General features: G+C 41.9%; 1 protein-coding gene across 1 annotated transcript; it reads right to left on the bottom strand.

The window, feature by feature from the left end:
- Positions 1–8,277: 8,277 nt before the first annotated feature.
- On the bottom strand, positions 8,278–14,341 carry LOC120783022 (protein unc-119 homolog B-like). The gene is made up of 5 exons (XM_040115683.1): positions 14,110–14,341; positions 12,934–13,047; positions 12,556–12,655; positions 12,172–12,344; positions 8,278–9,691 (listed from the first exon to the last, which is right to left on the bottom strand). The coding sequence occupies exons 1-5, from the start codon at positions 14,339–14,341 to the stop codon at positions 9,579–9,581; spliced, it is 732 nt and encodes a 243-aa protein (XP_039971617.1). The 3' UTR covers positions 8,278–9,578.
- Between the last annotated feature and the right edge of the window lie 2,024 nt (positions 14,342–16,365).

Here is a 16,365-nt window from a genome sequence, read left to right as displayed (position 1 = left end):
CGCACTGTGAGGCGAGGAGAGGCAGTGAGGCTCCACTGCTGCTGCTGCTCCAGACTCAGGGGCGGGCAGCCGGGGGAGGGAGGGACGGAGAGGGGGAGAGAGGAGGGAGGGAGGGAGGGGGGGCAGAGATGGGGGTGGGGTGGTGGAAAGGAGGAGGGGTGAGCGAGGAAACGCGCACACACACACACACACACACGCACGCACGCACGCACACATGCTCCGAGAGAGACTCCGCCTCTACCTCGTTTTCCCGTAGCCAAACCCAGCCTCGGACCTCCCTCCCTCCCTCCCTCCCTCCTGCGCGATGCCTGCCTGCCTTTATTCATGCTGCCAGTGGCGCTCACTCTGTAGTGTTTCCCCGCCGTTCGTGTCATTGGTTGATCACAACAGCACGGCCCGTCGAAAGCCTTTTGAATGGTTTGGAATCTGTAGCATTGTAATGAAATAACAGATCACGCAACGAGAGCAGGGAACCCACTTAGAAGAATAACGTAAAACCATGAAGCACCAACATGCACTGTATGTATCTTTGCAGAACAGGTTTTTAATTGATGACTAATGTCTTGTGCCTTATTATTAATCGCTCCATATCAACTAGATTTATGAGCAGGCTTTGAGGTATTACTAATGGATAATGATGTATTCCGGCAGTGCCAGGTTGGGCCTCAGGTGAAATGAGGCATCTGTAACCAGGACACTTGCTCCCAACCCATTTAGCCACACATTCGATTACATATTCAGCCAGTTGGCAGTGGAGCCAGTGCTGTAGTTCTCTCTTCAGATTGCATAGAGGTTCGTCAGGCCCTGCTTTCTGACAGGATGTGATCTTATATGATGTTATATAATGAAATGGGATCTAACAAGATGTAATATGTTAGATGTGATCTCACATGATGTAATGTGATGCGATTCTGGTCAGGATTATTGGCACCCCTGAATTTTAAGTACAGAATTTAGAACATCTTCAGAAATAAAAGCAAATTAACCAATCTTGTATAATCAAAATAGTTTGATAACATTTCCAAGGTCACTGAGCAAAAGAAAAAAAAATACAAAACTTGCATAATGGAGAAATAATTCAAACAGAAAATGTTTAAAACAGTCCATCTTTTCTTTTTCAACCATTCTTTTGTGCTGCTGGATTTGTGCTTTGAGTGGTTGCCCTGCTGAAAGCCCCGAGACCTTCACCTCAAAACTAGTTTTCTGACACTGGGTAACACATTTAACCCGTAAATGCCTCTGTAATCTTCTGATTTCATCATTCCTTTGATACATTCAATGCTTCCAGTACCACAAGCAGCAAAGCAGCCACCAGAGCATGATAGAGCCACCACCATGTTTTACTCTAGGTAGCGTCTCCATTTTCTTATGGCCTTCATTTCATCACCTGTAAACAAACTGATGCTCTGCATTCCCAAAGAGCTCTACTTTGGTTTCATCTGTACATAGAACATTACCCCAGAAAGACTGTGGCTTATCTATTAAAGTTTTTGCAAACATTCGTCTTACCATTTTGTGCCTTTCTTTCAATAGTGTTTCCTCCTTGGCCTTCATCCATGGAGCCCTACTTTGTTTAGTGTGCGGTGTCTGATACAGGCTGAAACCAGCGCTCCAGATTGCTCCAGGTCAGCCGGAAGCTCTTTAGATGTCTTGGATGTCTTTTCCACAATCTGCACCAATCTTCACAGACGTCTCTACTTAGCACCATGTCTTGGAAGCGTCTTAACAGTTTTACGACTGTGAAACAATTACACACTGCTGAAACATGGATTTCAAGATCTTTGCAGTTGCCTTTAAAATTGTTATGTTTTTTGAAAATGGCATTTCTGATGCTCTCAGACAGCTCTTTTATCTTCGCCAGTGTAAAAACGAAAGTGGAAACAGTCAGCCCCTTTTTATGCAGTAAAACCATCGTTCATTTGTTAATTCAGCTCATGTGAACACTGAAAATCTACCACAGGCGAGTCTTGTTTGAGGAACTAATTTAAATTCATCAACAGGATGCCAATAATTGTGTCCAATGTACATTTTATGTCTGTATTTTTTATTTCACTATATGAAAGCTTTTTCTGTGTGTTGTTCAATAACTTTGGACATTTCATTAAACATTCTGTTTATACTCATTGACTCATTTGCAGTTCTCTCTGAAAATATTCTAAATTCTGTAGTTAAAATCCAGCGGTTCCAATAATTCTGGCCGTATAAGGACTGTATACGATGCCATGCAATTCAATATGGTATGTATCTTACATGATGCAAAGTGAAGCATTGTGATGTGATACTATATGATATGATGTCATAGTATGTGATAGTATGTGTACTCATTACCTTCACTCAATCCAACCCTAACTGTAATCCATGCGTATTAAAACCATTTATGGTTTCTTTTAGGCACCTCCTGGACTGGTTTTCATCAGCAGCAGCAGCATTACTCACATATCCCCAAAGTCTTTCAAAACCTCGTGCAAACACACTACTTGAGATCATCTCCATCCATCAATCATCCTTGCCTGGTCCAACCCTCCCACAACCCTCAGCCCACCTGTTCCTGCTGCCCCGGCTCTCATCCTAATCCATCACATTCAAAACGGCAGTGATCACCTCTCAATACCTTTCATCCTGTTCTTACCCAATTACAGTTCAGCCCTCATCTAAACCTGATTTTAGCCACTTCCCCTCTCCGCCCCCACCCACATGACAGGCCGTCCTAACAGCTAGAAGGTAGATTAGTTGGTTAGCTGAGTGGTTTCATCATTTACCTCAGCTCCTCTGACAAAAGTGAAACAAGCGATGCACTAGCAAAAGCAAGTGAAATGCCCTCGTTCAACTCATCAGACTGAGACCTTGATACACAGGAAAACCAAAAGCTCGCAGCATACGTACAGTTTAATGCAGTCAAAAACTGTTTCGTAGACTAGCGAGATCATATAGATCATATGGGCCCAGATGAAATGTAACTGTGACATTTATATAATTGTTCTGATTACAGTAGGACAGAATATCCCTTCAAATTAAATTACTGCTTGTGTGTATGTGTGTGTAACAAGTTGCAAGTGAAACTAAACCAGAGACAGAGATGAGCCCTTTCGTTCGCTCTGCACCTGACGCAAAGTTTTTCGGTAGTGAGGAGTTAACATTCCCAACACCACATGATGATCTGTGCATGTGCTGAGTTTGAGACGGGCCGCAGGGTGTTTGTGTGTTTGTGTGTGTATGACAGTGGGAGAAGTCAGTGAGGGGAGGGAGATCAGGGGGAGGGTGTGACTGTGGCCTAGTGGACCATAGCGAGAGAACAGTATGTAGGACAGGGCCTTGCACCGGCTAACCTATCCTGGCTGGAGCCATGGTTGGGCGTGCTGAATTTCTGCATGCATGATCAATGGCACTGAATAAAAAAGAGAGGAGAAAGACAGCGGCATGGGGGAGGGGGAGGAACAAGTTAGAACGATGTGAAAGGATACGGGTAGAATAGAGCAAAAACACTTGGCTTTACTTTTGATTGTAATATTAAAGTAGTTTTGTAAGTTTTGTATCAATTTAAATATAAGAGATTCAAGAGGGACCATTAAGAGAAAGATATTTTTGGTGTTTGAGGAACCTTTTGCAAACTTGTTTTATGGGCTTAGGCAACAGTTTTGGCAGATTTCAAAATCTGGTAAAGTAAACGTGAAGGCAAAATCAACACAGTTGTGTGTGTGTGTGTGTGTGTGTGTGTGTGTGTGTGTGTGTGTGTGTGTGTGTGTGTGTGTGTGTGTGTGTGTGTGTGTGTGTGTGGGTGTGGGTGTGTGAGAGAGGTTTTCAGTCGATCACATTGCCCTTTTTATGTCTGCTCTAGCTCTCTGCCATCTCTCTCCCTCTGTCTTGTTGTCACTCTGCCACCTTAAAACACTGATAGTTTGTCCAATCCAGGTCTTCGCTGCTTTTGTTTCCTTGACCACAGCTGACCCAGAGTGGCAACCCATTGTCTGTGAGCAACCTTTGACCTGCCAGGGCCTGGGACCTGCTCTCCACCGCCCTCGAGGCAGTGTGAGAGAGAGAGCTGAGAAGGGGGCTCGAGAGAGAAAACAGTTTAAAAAGGCAAAACCTTTCTGGCTCTCCCAGCTGTATGCTTCAGTAGCAGCAACAATCTTTTAGAGCCATAAGCCATCATTTGAATGTGTTCCAAAATGTAAACAAGCAACAAGTAGTTCAAGCGAGACTGAATTAAATTCAGTTTGTGGATAATGAGAAAGGATAACATGAATTGTATGTTGATGGATAAAAGACAAACAGAACAAGCAAAAAAGTCTTTTAAAGCGGAAGCCAGGAGACCATTTTAAAGCACTCCATTTGCTATGGGTGTTTTTTCCACCTGGCAGGTGGCAAGCCAAAGAAATCATTACATGAGAGAGGAGAAGGGAGGAAACAGGCACACCTGTGGTTGCACCAGGAGCCCCACCTCTGTTCTCCGATCACAATCCCTCCATCCCCCAGGCGAAGGTGTGGCAAAGAGAAGAGAGACAAAGGGAGGAGAGAAAGGGAGAGGAAGGAAGAGATTGTGGGGAGATTTACAGGCCTCTTCAGCAGTTGACTGAGGGTTGAGTTAACCTTTTATTAATCGTATGCACACAAAACAAACTGGACTGACGGTGGTGGAGGGCTCTGAGAGGCTTCCAAAGGCGGCTGTGGGCTTCCTGCGAGCACAAACAGACCAAAACCTATTTACCCAGATGACACAGGACTATTTCTGTCTGTCTGTCGCCTGTATGAGTGTAAGAGGCAAAGGAGATCGACGCTGTAATACCACACAGATGGTTGGGCGGACAAACACAGGGAAACACACACACACACACACACACACACACACACACACACACACATACACACACACACACAAAAAACAGAAGCCGCACAAAGGTGTCTTGTTACATATCAGCAGAGACCTAACACTTAAAGACAGATTGTCAATACTGCACTTGCCACGATGGAAATTGGTATGGGAATCACAGTTTGTTAAAGGACTGTCTATCCATCACTGCTGTACTGAGTGCATTATTAGCTCCCCTATAACTAATTATGTGTTATCTCTTGTCACATCTACAAAGATTTGCTTGGCATGACATTAAATTACAGCATGCCTTCAGTCCCAAATGAGATGTTCATTCAAAAGTGGCACACACGTTGTACCTCAAAAAAGCTTTTATGTCCTCTTTTTTTTTGAATGTGCTTTCTTGGTTAAAAGGTAGAAGTGATGATTAATGAGATTTTTTTACATGAAATGTTTATTCATATTAACATACACCATCATCTATGTTTGCAACATAAAGTCTTCCCTGTCTTCTCTCAGGGTGAGAGATGATGTCGCGAAGCAATTGCTGGAAATGACATCATAACACATACAGATGGAGTCACGACCATCTTTGAGACCATCGTCGTGGTGACCTAAAAGAGCAGACTGTGCAGTGACTCATCATCTCTTTGTCGGAAGACGCGCTGCGAGTAATGTTAGGTGTTAACACATGATGGATTTCACACCAGGGCCTTGGAGCAGGACGACAGGAAGGGGGGGGGGGTGAGAATGAGAAAGAAAGAGGAGAGGATGAGGAAGTGTATGTATGTAAGAGAGAGTGTGGATGGAGGTTTTTTCATGAGGGGGGGGGGTCCAAGAGAGAGAGTTGTTGGCAGCAAAGAAATCCATGTCACCTCTCTTCAAAGTACCTTACAAACACACACACAGACACACACGAACAAGTGGAGTTGCAGTGCGTCCCTGTCTCTCTTTTAATCCTTTTTCCACTCCCCCCTCCATTTCTTTTCACAGGACCTATCAACGCCATTCCGAGCTGCTATTTATAGGAGACCACTGTCCCCCCTGTCCCCCTGCGCAGATCTGTGTGAGTGTATGTGTGTGTGTGTTTCAGGGGGAACCTCAACAAACCAGTGGCTTCTCACTCCTAATCTCAATGTGGTGTGATTCACTGAACAGGATATATGGGAAATCCAGTTACGAAGATAGGTGTGTGTCTGTGTGTGTGTTTGGGGGAGGGGTGAATGAAGTTGATTTATCCCACCTGTCCAGTTGTTTCCGGTGCGTGCATGTCGATCCACAACTGACTGCTGAAATGTGTTCCACGAAAGCCTGGGAACACACAAATCATCCCTGGAAAGTTGGAAAGTGTGTGTATTTACTGCTGTGAATGTGTCTGTGCATGTGCATGCTAATTGTAGACGCTAAAACGGGATCTATTGAGATTCCTATTACACCAACACGAGGTTGAGCACAATACAGCTGGTTTACTTGCGTGCTGCAGTGTGCAGGCCCTACAGCCTGATGGAAGGCAGTGGCTATTGATTTATGAGCACACAGTTGAATTGCTCTCTGCTTTGTGGTCTAATCAGCAACTGACACATTGGTTCTTCACACCATCATTTTTTTATGCACTTTAAAGGGATAGTTCATTCTTTGGGGAAAGGTGTGAGTTGAGTAAATTCGTGGATGCTTTTCTCTACAGGCTGCTTGAAACTTTCAGTGATAAATTTGTGAGGTTAGCTTAGCCCACATTTGTTGCTAAATGTCTGTGCTACCCAGTAGGAAAGTACTGAAAAACACCTTTAAACTTTTCCAGAGGTAGTACAATTAAACTGCGTTTTTTAGCTTATGTGTTTGAGAAAGTTGCTCATGTCACCATTAAAGCTGGGCAAATCAATATGATAAGCATTGTTCATAGTGACGAACTTGCACTTAATTTTCATCCAATTCTGCAGTTCTCTTCAGCTCTATGGAGCGTGTTAGCATCTTTAAGCTCATTGTTTTGGTTTTACGACCCACAGCTTGACTGTTTTGGTTCGGTCTCACTACTCTCATAAACATTATTTACAACCACAGCAGGCACCTGTTTTCAGTAAAAAAGCTATTGTAAAATAACTGTATGCTGCCTGCCCAGCACCAAACGGACAAAGTTATCGACTAGCTGGTGAACACAGTGGAGCAGTTAGCAGCTAAAGGGCCAGATATTGTTCTCATGAGGTGGTGGAGAGCAAAACGGAGGTAAAAGGAGGGTGAATATATCCTAGTGGATACAAACCTGACTCCAAATGAATGCTAATATTGTAATATTGGGGGTAAATGAAGAGAAAGGTTGAAACTGATACTATTTTACAAATACTACATACAACTGAATGTATCTATTAGAGCACCAAATGTATAAGGTGACAGAACTAATGCAGGAATTGAATAGAAACGATTTAGGTGGGAAAAAAAGAAGAAGGGAAGCATCAAAAAAATAAAAATTGTATAGCAAACTGAGTGAGGAGGTAATCAGGACAGGGCCCATAACAAGCAGAGGCTGTAAACCGATCAGCCACAACATTAAAACCGGTAACTGGTTTTAATGTTTTGGCCGATCACTGTATGTATTCTTATATATTTCAGTGAACTGTATGTTTCTGTGTATGTGCGTGCAGCTGTGCAGCGACTGAGTAAAGGGAGGAGAGAGCAGAGGGTTCCATTGTGGGCCTTTGTGTGCCTCAGATTGTCCTCTTCTCTGGGAAAGTGGAAACTCAACACTCCTCTCCAGAGGTCTGGTTACCAGGTGAGAGGGGAGGAAAGAAAAGGGGAAAAACAGAGTGGGAGAGCGAGCGAGGGAGAGCTGCATAGGTGTGGAGAGAGAAACAGAAAAGGAGAGAAAAGACCATGAGAGTGTGGACATGAGAAAGAGAAATGGAGACTCAGAGAGGCTGAGAGAGATCAAGAGATGAACACAGAGATTGGAGGAAACAGCCTGAGAAAGAATAAACAGAGAGAGGCTCAGATTTTGGTTTAAATCCCACAAGACTCCAAAAATGGATGATCAAAGTGTAAAAATCCTGAAAAAAATTCAAAATGTATTGCCTGCTATGTTAGCTCATCACATGTGGCCTGTAGATAAAGTAATGATGTGGAATTAAAAAGATATTATCAGTGTTGTGTCCCCTCTGCCACAGACGAATAAAGGGATCAGATCATGGCCTCATCTGAAGTAATTCAACTTGTTTTAAGTAAACACCAGATATGAATGTCAACATGTCCCAGCATAATAATAAAAACCACTGCTGTGATCTCCTCCAATAACCGAAACCAGTGGCAATCTTTTGTAACTTAGTTATAATGTAACTCCTCCTAGTGGACACTTTTGGGACTTGTACCAAAATTAACTCTTCATCTTTTCTCATCCTCTAAAAATGAAACAAGTGTCACACATCTTGTATCTGAAAATGTACATTTATTTTCTTTTATCACTTTTTACAAACTATATATATATTTTTACAAACACCACCTTTAACCCTGAACACCAAAGTTTACAAAGTACAAAGAGGAGGTATACTATCTAATTAGAAGAAATACCACTCATTTTCCCAACATATTCTAAGTTGATTTTGATGTGTTAAGATGTGCATGATAAGGGAATGATTTAACATTCTAGGTAATTAAACTAAGATGGGGCATAAGAATATTTGATGTGACTTTGAAAATAAGGAAGCCCAACCTCTTCCTTCGGCAAAGTACACCTGTTTTTAAATTTTTCTACACTGAATATCAAATAATTTATAGAAATCTCTCCCTTTTTTGTTTATATCATCACATGCATCATGATATCAAATATTACCCATCCCCCTCTGAACTGATGAGCAATTTCTACTTGAAACTTTCTTTTTTTTTTTTGTTGCTGTTGTTCATTAATTAGTTTATTTTGTCGCAGCCAAAGGTTACAATGACATTGTAGTTAACTGTTACCTGATCTATTTCCATGTTGCTATCAACCAGTCAAAACTGTAAAACAAAAATAAAAGAGTAATATCTCAGAGACCTTAAGTCGAAGTCTTATACAGTACTATTGTTGATGTCTTTATGTGTGCATATGAAAGTGAAAGAGGCGAGGGAGGTGGGAAGAGGATCACAGGAGTGACCATGTGTGTTTGACAGGAGTGTTTCTGTGGATGGCTTCTCTCCTTCTCCCCCGATATTGTCTGGAGTGGATTGTGGAGGCGGTAGCTCTGAGAACAGCTGCTTCTGACAAACACTGCGTAAACACTATGTGTGTCACTTGGGGTTTTGAGTGTGTGCGCGCAAATCTGTGTGTGTGTGCGTGTGTGTGTGTGTGTTTTGAGTGGGTGGTAGGACACTTTTACAATTGCTAAGAGGAGACTAACCATCCATCTAGTAACCACTGGGTCTGTTAGAGACAAACGTCACATGGCCACTAGAATGATGAGCCCTCTTCGGTTTTAAAGCGATCATTCCATAATTAAAAACAGACACGTTAACCCGTTTTGTACCTCTTTCTAACAGCGGCTTCCTGTTTGTGTGTCAGAGTGCAGACTGATATTGACCTCGTGCAATATCAAATGCATCCCCTGAAAATGACAAGTGGCGATTTATCTTTACAAACATAAGAAGTAACTCAACCTTGCCTGTAGCTGCTTGTGCATGTCTGAATGAATGAAGTGTATGAATGTTCAGCCGTGTGCATGCATTTGTGTATATGTATATCTATAAATGTGAGTACGATGTCGGTGCATGCACAGGTCTGTGCGTGTGTTTGCATGCTAGCAGGCAAATATCACTGTCCTCCGTTGTAAGCATAGTCTGCCTTGTTGTGCATGACCAGTCGGTTCTCGACGAAGTAGAAGCTGTCTGACTGGGTCTCATAAGGACGCTCCACCATCTGACGGACTGCAAAACAGACGGCAAATGCAAGTCCGTAATTGCTACAAAGGCTTTTTTAGTGTCCATGCAATTAAAATGGATGAACGTATATGTACAAAACAACTGAAATTATTGGGTCAGTATAATTGATTAAGCACTTGAAATATGCACATTGAACACTGAAAGCGTTAATGGTCACCGTGGTCATCTACTCCATACTGGCTATGAAACGATCCCTTCCTAACTACACACTGCGCAACTACACTGCAGTTTGAGTTAGTTTGAGTTAGCCAGATTAAGCTTGTATCCTCCAAAGTTTCAGTCTTTTTCATTACAAATTTCCCCCTTTGTGTTTTGTGTGCCGCAGCAGAGGAGTAATTTATCGTTGTCACATGTTCGTTTGTTACTGGGACAAAACACTGACAATAAAACTACTCCAACTGCTAGGACGGCAATACCTTCATGATTTGGATAACTCAGGCCCTGTTCTTTGTCTGTGGAATAATGAGATATCCAGATTATAATGTTGAGAATTTGGCATGAGTCTGGATTTTTTTGGTCCTTTGAAGCTTGTTTAAATTTCATCTTGAGCTGTTGTCAGCGTAACAACTGCAAAAGTGCAGGCTTATTGACAGTTAGCTGGATCATGAACAAGATGTTTTATGTTTTACATGAACTAAATTTCAGATACAAACGGCTTCCTTTCGTAGCAATATAATCACAGAATGTTTATATAATGATGATTTTAGATGAGAACATGGAGGTTATTGAAAAACATTATGATCTGCTGATGTAATTACCACATTTCAATTACCTTTACTTATACATAATAGGATAGTAAAAAAAATAAATAAAGGATTCTACTCTAAATAAGAACCAATCCAGATTTTGAGATACTGTGAGCAACAAGACTCAAATTCTGAGTATTAAAATACAAATGGAGCCAGAACATACAGAATTTAATTTGACATTAAAATGTAAATTTGTCAGTTGAACACTTATTTAATGATGAATTGCAGAGGTCAATTTGCTAAAAATTGATTATGCAATTAAATCTGCCTCTTGAGAGATCTTAGGGAGGTTTCATTTTCGTGGCAGGCTGATGATTGTCACTTAAAAGGATCTTGCATGTCCATTAGGGTGAACCTCACCATTCATGCACCCAACATCACTCATAGTCCAACCAGATTCACTGATTATATCTAAAGTTTAACAGCGATTGAAGTGTGGAAACAGTGGAAGCACTGTAGAGCACAATGTTGAAGAAATGACACCAGTAACACTGCAGGAACTCCCATAAAATAAAATGAACCTGAAATAAAATGAGATTTATGTCCATTAATCTATTGCCCCAGTGCAGGCTGGAAGGATTCCCAACACACCTACCTCAAAGAACTGCAATCACATGATCAGCACTCAGCCAATCAGGCCAATGCTGATCAGGGTTTCAACTGTTTACTCATTTTGCCTCCACTTAAAACGGGAGCGGGAGATAGCTTCACCCAGGATTAACAAATGAATCCCTAAAGTGCCTTCAAAGAAGAAAATTAGCTGGATGAGAATTAACAGGATTATTTTAGCCTGATGACACCATGTTAACCACCAGCCTAGGGCCCTGAAGATTCACATTTATTTCTGGCTGAAATTAAGAGTGTATTTTTGCACAGAAAGGGGACTGTGGATTTTGTTGCATTTTCTTTTTTACATTGAAGTCATACTAGGAAGGAATGTCTTTACAGTATGGAGATTAGAAATGACTGCAGTGATCAATAACTCTCGCAACATTCACATGTCATGTAGATACAGTATTAAAATAATGTTTCAAGTGTATCAAAATACACTTGAAACACTCTTGAATCTACCCTTTAAGAAGTTATAATATTTTCAATAGAACCGTTTTTTCTCATTTATACGCAGGTTTACACAGAAAGTGCTCAAAAATCAGTAAGATCATCTACTCTATAGAGGCAACCAGTGATCAAAGTGTCATGTATTGTTCATTAGTTATTTTGGATAGAATCATCCAACACACAGCTTAAAAACAGTAAAGTGGGTTGAAGAAAATTGTGAATGTCGTGTTGGGAGCACGAGCTATTAAAGAATTATTTGCCATTGAGAGATGCATGTCTAACCATTATCCAAAGATTCACCACAGAACGATGAGCTCACCACCAAAACGCTTGCTAAAATGTAATTTCATGTTTACTTTTGTTAATTGCTCCACTGTGAAATATGACAAGGAAGGAGTCAAGAATAGCCTTTAAGGAAATATCATTAGTAGGAGCTGCTGATCTGTTGTTCTGGTATTTCCATAATCAAAAAAAAAAAAAAAAAAAAACAACTTCTGGCATCTCCTAGATATTTATCATTTTAAAAAGGTGACACAGTGTATCATAAAACATACAGTACACTTTGATATAATCATAATATTGTTTCATTTTCAACCATAACCCTATTCAAGGCATTTTTAAGTTTTACTCATAATAGTCTTGAAAAATGGGACTCACCCAGGCTCTCAGACAGCTGAGGGAACTCGTAGATGTGCTCACAGGTGTTACGGCTGTTTGGGATACAGAAGCCAAAGTCAAAGTCAAAGCTCTTCAGCAGGTGATCACGGAAGTAGTGCCTCTCGATCATGCGGAAGTTGTTTAGAGGCCGGTTTCCAACTGTGAATTCCACTCTGATTGAATAACAGGGAGAGAAGGGAGCATTAAAACAGCAAGCCTGTTCTTGTGTAATTATAATGTTAATACAATCAGTGTACAGGTAAAAAATTTCTGTGAGTGTGTGTAGCTGATCGAACACAATGCTGCAATTGTCTTTATTGTTTGTGCATGGAACAGTCGAGTGTGTTTTTCTTAGCAGTGTGTTGCAATGCCTGAGTCACTCACGTAGCTCCCACGGTCCTCAGTCGCAGGAAGGCTGGGGTGAACTGGTAGCGTACAAATCGACCTGCGCTGGCGTCTGCCTCTCTGTTCTCCTCATCATCCTCTGAGAGCCACAACAGACGACACAGACAATTCAAATCATTCAAAGAGAGGACTATTTTTGATAAGAATAACCAGCAATGAATGTTACTGAACCACGTAACCTGCTTTGAGTCATTCATTTCAAGCTAATAACAAGAACAAGCTGCCAGCAGGGTCAGTACATCCATCTTAAGTGCTCCATAGCCAGATACTTCACAGTCAACAGATGCATGTGCATTACATGCGTGCATTACAAACAATAAAATAAAACAATACAAGGAGTATGTTAATACGCAATACCTGCAGGTGGGGGTTTGGCGATCTCAAACAAGACAGTGGCGGTCTCCAGGTCTCTGATCTTAAAGCGCACAAAGTCGATGTTATAAATATTGTCTTCGGGTTTACACAGGTAACCTGCAACAATGACAGAAGTCATAAACATTGGAATGATTTTCCAGCCAGCACAGTTACTATGTACACTGTTAAAGCACATACAGGCTGCTGACGTGCACAAAGGTTACACGCAAAACATTGTGCTTGACTTTGTTAGCACTCAGATGACATAGTTTTGCTTGTACACAGACACACACAACTTTGCAGCCATAAAGTAGGATGAGACAAAGCTTTAATGACCATTGTGGGGCTACTGTGAGCTCTACAGTGAAATAAACAAATATGAGGCGCAGAAGAATATACTGCATTAATGGAAAATAATGGAAGCAACAGAGAGATTAAGAACGCTGACCATGACTTCACAGTTTAACAATTTCATAAACAGTGCTATCCTCTCATGGGAAGAAAATGAAGCATTAAATTTAGTCTCTTTTTGTTTCCTTTATTTCCTGTGTTGCCACAACAGCTGTAAACGTGGGCTACCACACTGATGAGAATTTACCATGCTGCTATACTATATATATAAATATAAATATATATATAATTTTTTTTTTTTTTTTTTTTTAATTTAGACCAGGCAAAGGGGCTTCCTGATCAATCCTGACTGTGATGTCATGGCAGTGGTTTTGTGAGCTCATTTGTATCCGACATTTCTGAAGAGTCCGAAGACGTAATATCTCAGTTCAATTAAAGTGACACAACAGAGAACATTTTCATATCACAAACGCCTCCTGTTCATCGAGCTGCTTCAAAATAGAAACAAATGGCTTTTCCATGACTGAAAGGTCGTGCAGTGACGTCCTACATGTGTTTGTCAAGTCAGATATGTATATTCTCTCGCATAATGATCACAGATGTAATTTAATATCACAATAGTCTCATCACCATTTTTTTTTTTTAAATGACAGCAACGTAAGCTAGTACAACCGCTCTAGTTGTATGTAATGTGTGATTTGATGTATTCTGTAGCTTGTAGAGACTCGGTCACATTATGCTCGATACTTAATTCAGCCTCGGCAGCGCATCAAGCATCACCGGGTCCACGTTAACCGACGACAAGCGGCGACAGAGAGCGACTCAGACCTCGCGTAGACACCCGCAGTCCTAACACATCCTCCGGCGTGATGTGTCCACTCTGTGTCCGCAGGTCTTCCTCCGTGACGGGCCTGCTGTCCACCTGGCTCCTCCGGGACTTGAGCCTCTTCAGAACCCCGCCACCGGGCTTGCGCTCCCGCGGAGGAGCCGCCGTGCTGTGCCCGCCGCTGGAGACGTTTTCTGCTACGGGAGCTTCGCTGCGGGCTTTGGCTCCGCTCATCTTTCTCCACGGCTCCTCTCTGTTTGAAGGAGTAGGCTCCGTCTCCTCCTCAGGTAAAAGCTAGAAGGAGAAGATGGCGCCTAAGATGTCGAGTGTCGAGAGAAGTGTCGGTGAACGGTCAAGCGCTTGTTTTTGTAAACACATGCTGAACAGTTGCCATGACAACTCGTCCGGTGAGCCAGAGCAGGGTGTGAAGCGGTTGGTCGAAACGACCACCAGGGGGCGACGGAAACAACCCCTTCACACCGCTCTGAAAAACACTGAATTGTGTCATTTAATAGTTTCTATTAATAATAATAATAATAATAATAATAATAATAATAGTAAAATTAGTAATGTTGTTGGGCTAAGATCCCTTAAGATCCAAATCAAATCAGTTATCTGAATTAAACCGCCTGAGAGGTTCAGAGGGGAGAGCTCTCATAGGTGGAACTGCTATCAACACATGGGCCTCTCAACATGACAGGAGGCCCCAAGCAGACACTGGATTGTGACCAAAGGGTTGGAAACCTTGAGCCCTAACCCTTATTTTCCATCACTGATAATTTGTCAGAAACTCCTTGGTTGATTTTGATTTTTATTTGTGTGCAGTGTGCAGTTTTGCAATGGTGTATGACTTTATGAAAGATCATTCCCATCATAACCCTTCCAAATCAACCAAACCACACACACACACACACACACACACACACACACACACACACACACACACACACACACAAGTGAATTAATCTAAGCGTTCCCTTTCTTTTATATTTGCTGAATGTCACAGATCGTTTTGCTGGCACAGTGCAACGCAAATGAAGGCTCTAAAGGCCCAGGTGTTATGTAAATGAGGGCTTGCTGTGTGAGAGCTGATGGGCACTTCCTGCTGTGAAGACGCGCCAGGTAGACTCAGCACTCTCTGTAAAGCAGGGAGAGCTGCATGGATCCAATTCCTTTTCACTCCGGGTAAAGTGGCTCTTCGCCTCAGTCTGAACCTGTTTATCCGGTCAATTGAACAGCGAACTACCGTCAAGTTAGGAGGAATTTACAGAACGCTTCCAGTCTGGATTGTCAATAGAAAAGATCCTACTGTAACTCTTTCCAAATGTGCAAGTTCAACTTTCATTTCATTTTGAGCCCATTCGCTGACTTCTTTTTTTTTTGTATTTTTGACATTTGTTGACTTATACTGAAAGTTGAAACTCTGGCGGCTTGACACCTGACAGTGGTGCACTAAAAAGTAGGCTGAAGTACCTCAAAATTATTACCTGTACATAATGAATACTTTTTGCTTTGAAATGTGCCAAAACACCGCAGTAAAGTAAAGTAACGTTATCGGAAGTTCTCTAACTAATTTCACTTTTCATCATATTTTCCACAGCTAATATTACCTAATAATGTGGGCCAAAGCGAGTTCCACTCAACTCTTCACAATAGACGCTGCCCTGTTATCTTTAATATAGTCTGAACATACAGAAATGTACAGATTGCAGTTTTATGACAGAAAATGAAAACACACTTGACATTTGTAAATTTCTCTCGGGAATCAGCCCTTTAGTTTACTTATTGGGCCAGCTATGGCCTGAATACAAACCTGTTCTCCCAGTTCGAAGTTAAACACTTGCCTTCAAGCCGCTCTTTTGGCAATTATGCAGCACATATCTGACCCTGTGACACACAATAGAGACAATATCTCCTCAGTGGTGGTCTTGTTTGGTTATGGTGATTAAAACATATCTCCAACCATTACGCTACAAAAGGACTTATGGATGCCACGTGCATTTGCTGAGCACGCGTTACTGCGGTTTTATTTTGAAGTAGCGACACCGCACTTCCCGTCTCTTCGTGCCTGTCTGTGTGCGCGCGTGTGGCTTGACCCCCGGAGCAGTGTGGCCCGACCTGAAAAGGCGGCGCGGAGAGGGAGTGTCCGCTGGGCGTAGGAGCAGTCTGACGTCTGGTTACTGTGAATGACTGGAGGCAAAAAAAAAAAACAAACAACAAAAAAAAAAAAAAAAAAAAACCACTCTTACAACAGCTCA

The sequence above is a fragment of the Xiphias gladius genome, chromosome 21 (genome assembly GCF_016859285.1).
Source record: "Xiphias gladius isolate SHS-SW01 ecotype Sanya breed wild chromosome 21, ASM1685928v1, whole genome shotgun sequence".
Taxonomy (NCBI): Eukaryota; Metazoa; Chordata; class Actinopteri; order Istiophoriformes; family Xiphiidae; genus Xiphias; species Xiphias gladius.
The sequence above is the reverse complement of the archived record's forward strand: the minus strand, read 5'-3'. Positions and strand labels throughout refer to the sequence as shown.

Coding starts and splice junctions, on each gene's coding strand:
- LOC120783022 (XM_040115683.1), bottom strand. CDS start 14,341: ATGAGCGGAGCCAAAGCCCGCAGCGAAGCTCCCGTAGCAGAAAACGTC. Junction 13,048..14,109: donor ACTGCGGGTGTCTACGCGAG/GTCTGAGTCGCT, acceptor TCATTGTTGCAG/GTTACCTGTGTAAACCCGAA. Junction 12,656..12,933: donor CGCCAAACCCCCACCTGCAG/GTATTGCGTATT, acceptor TGTGGCTCTCAG/AGGATGATGAGGAGAACAGA.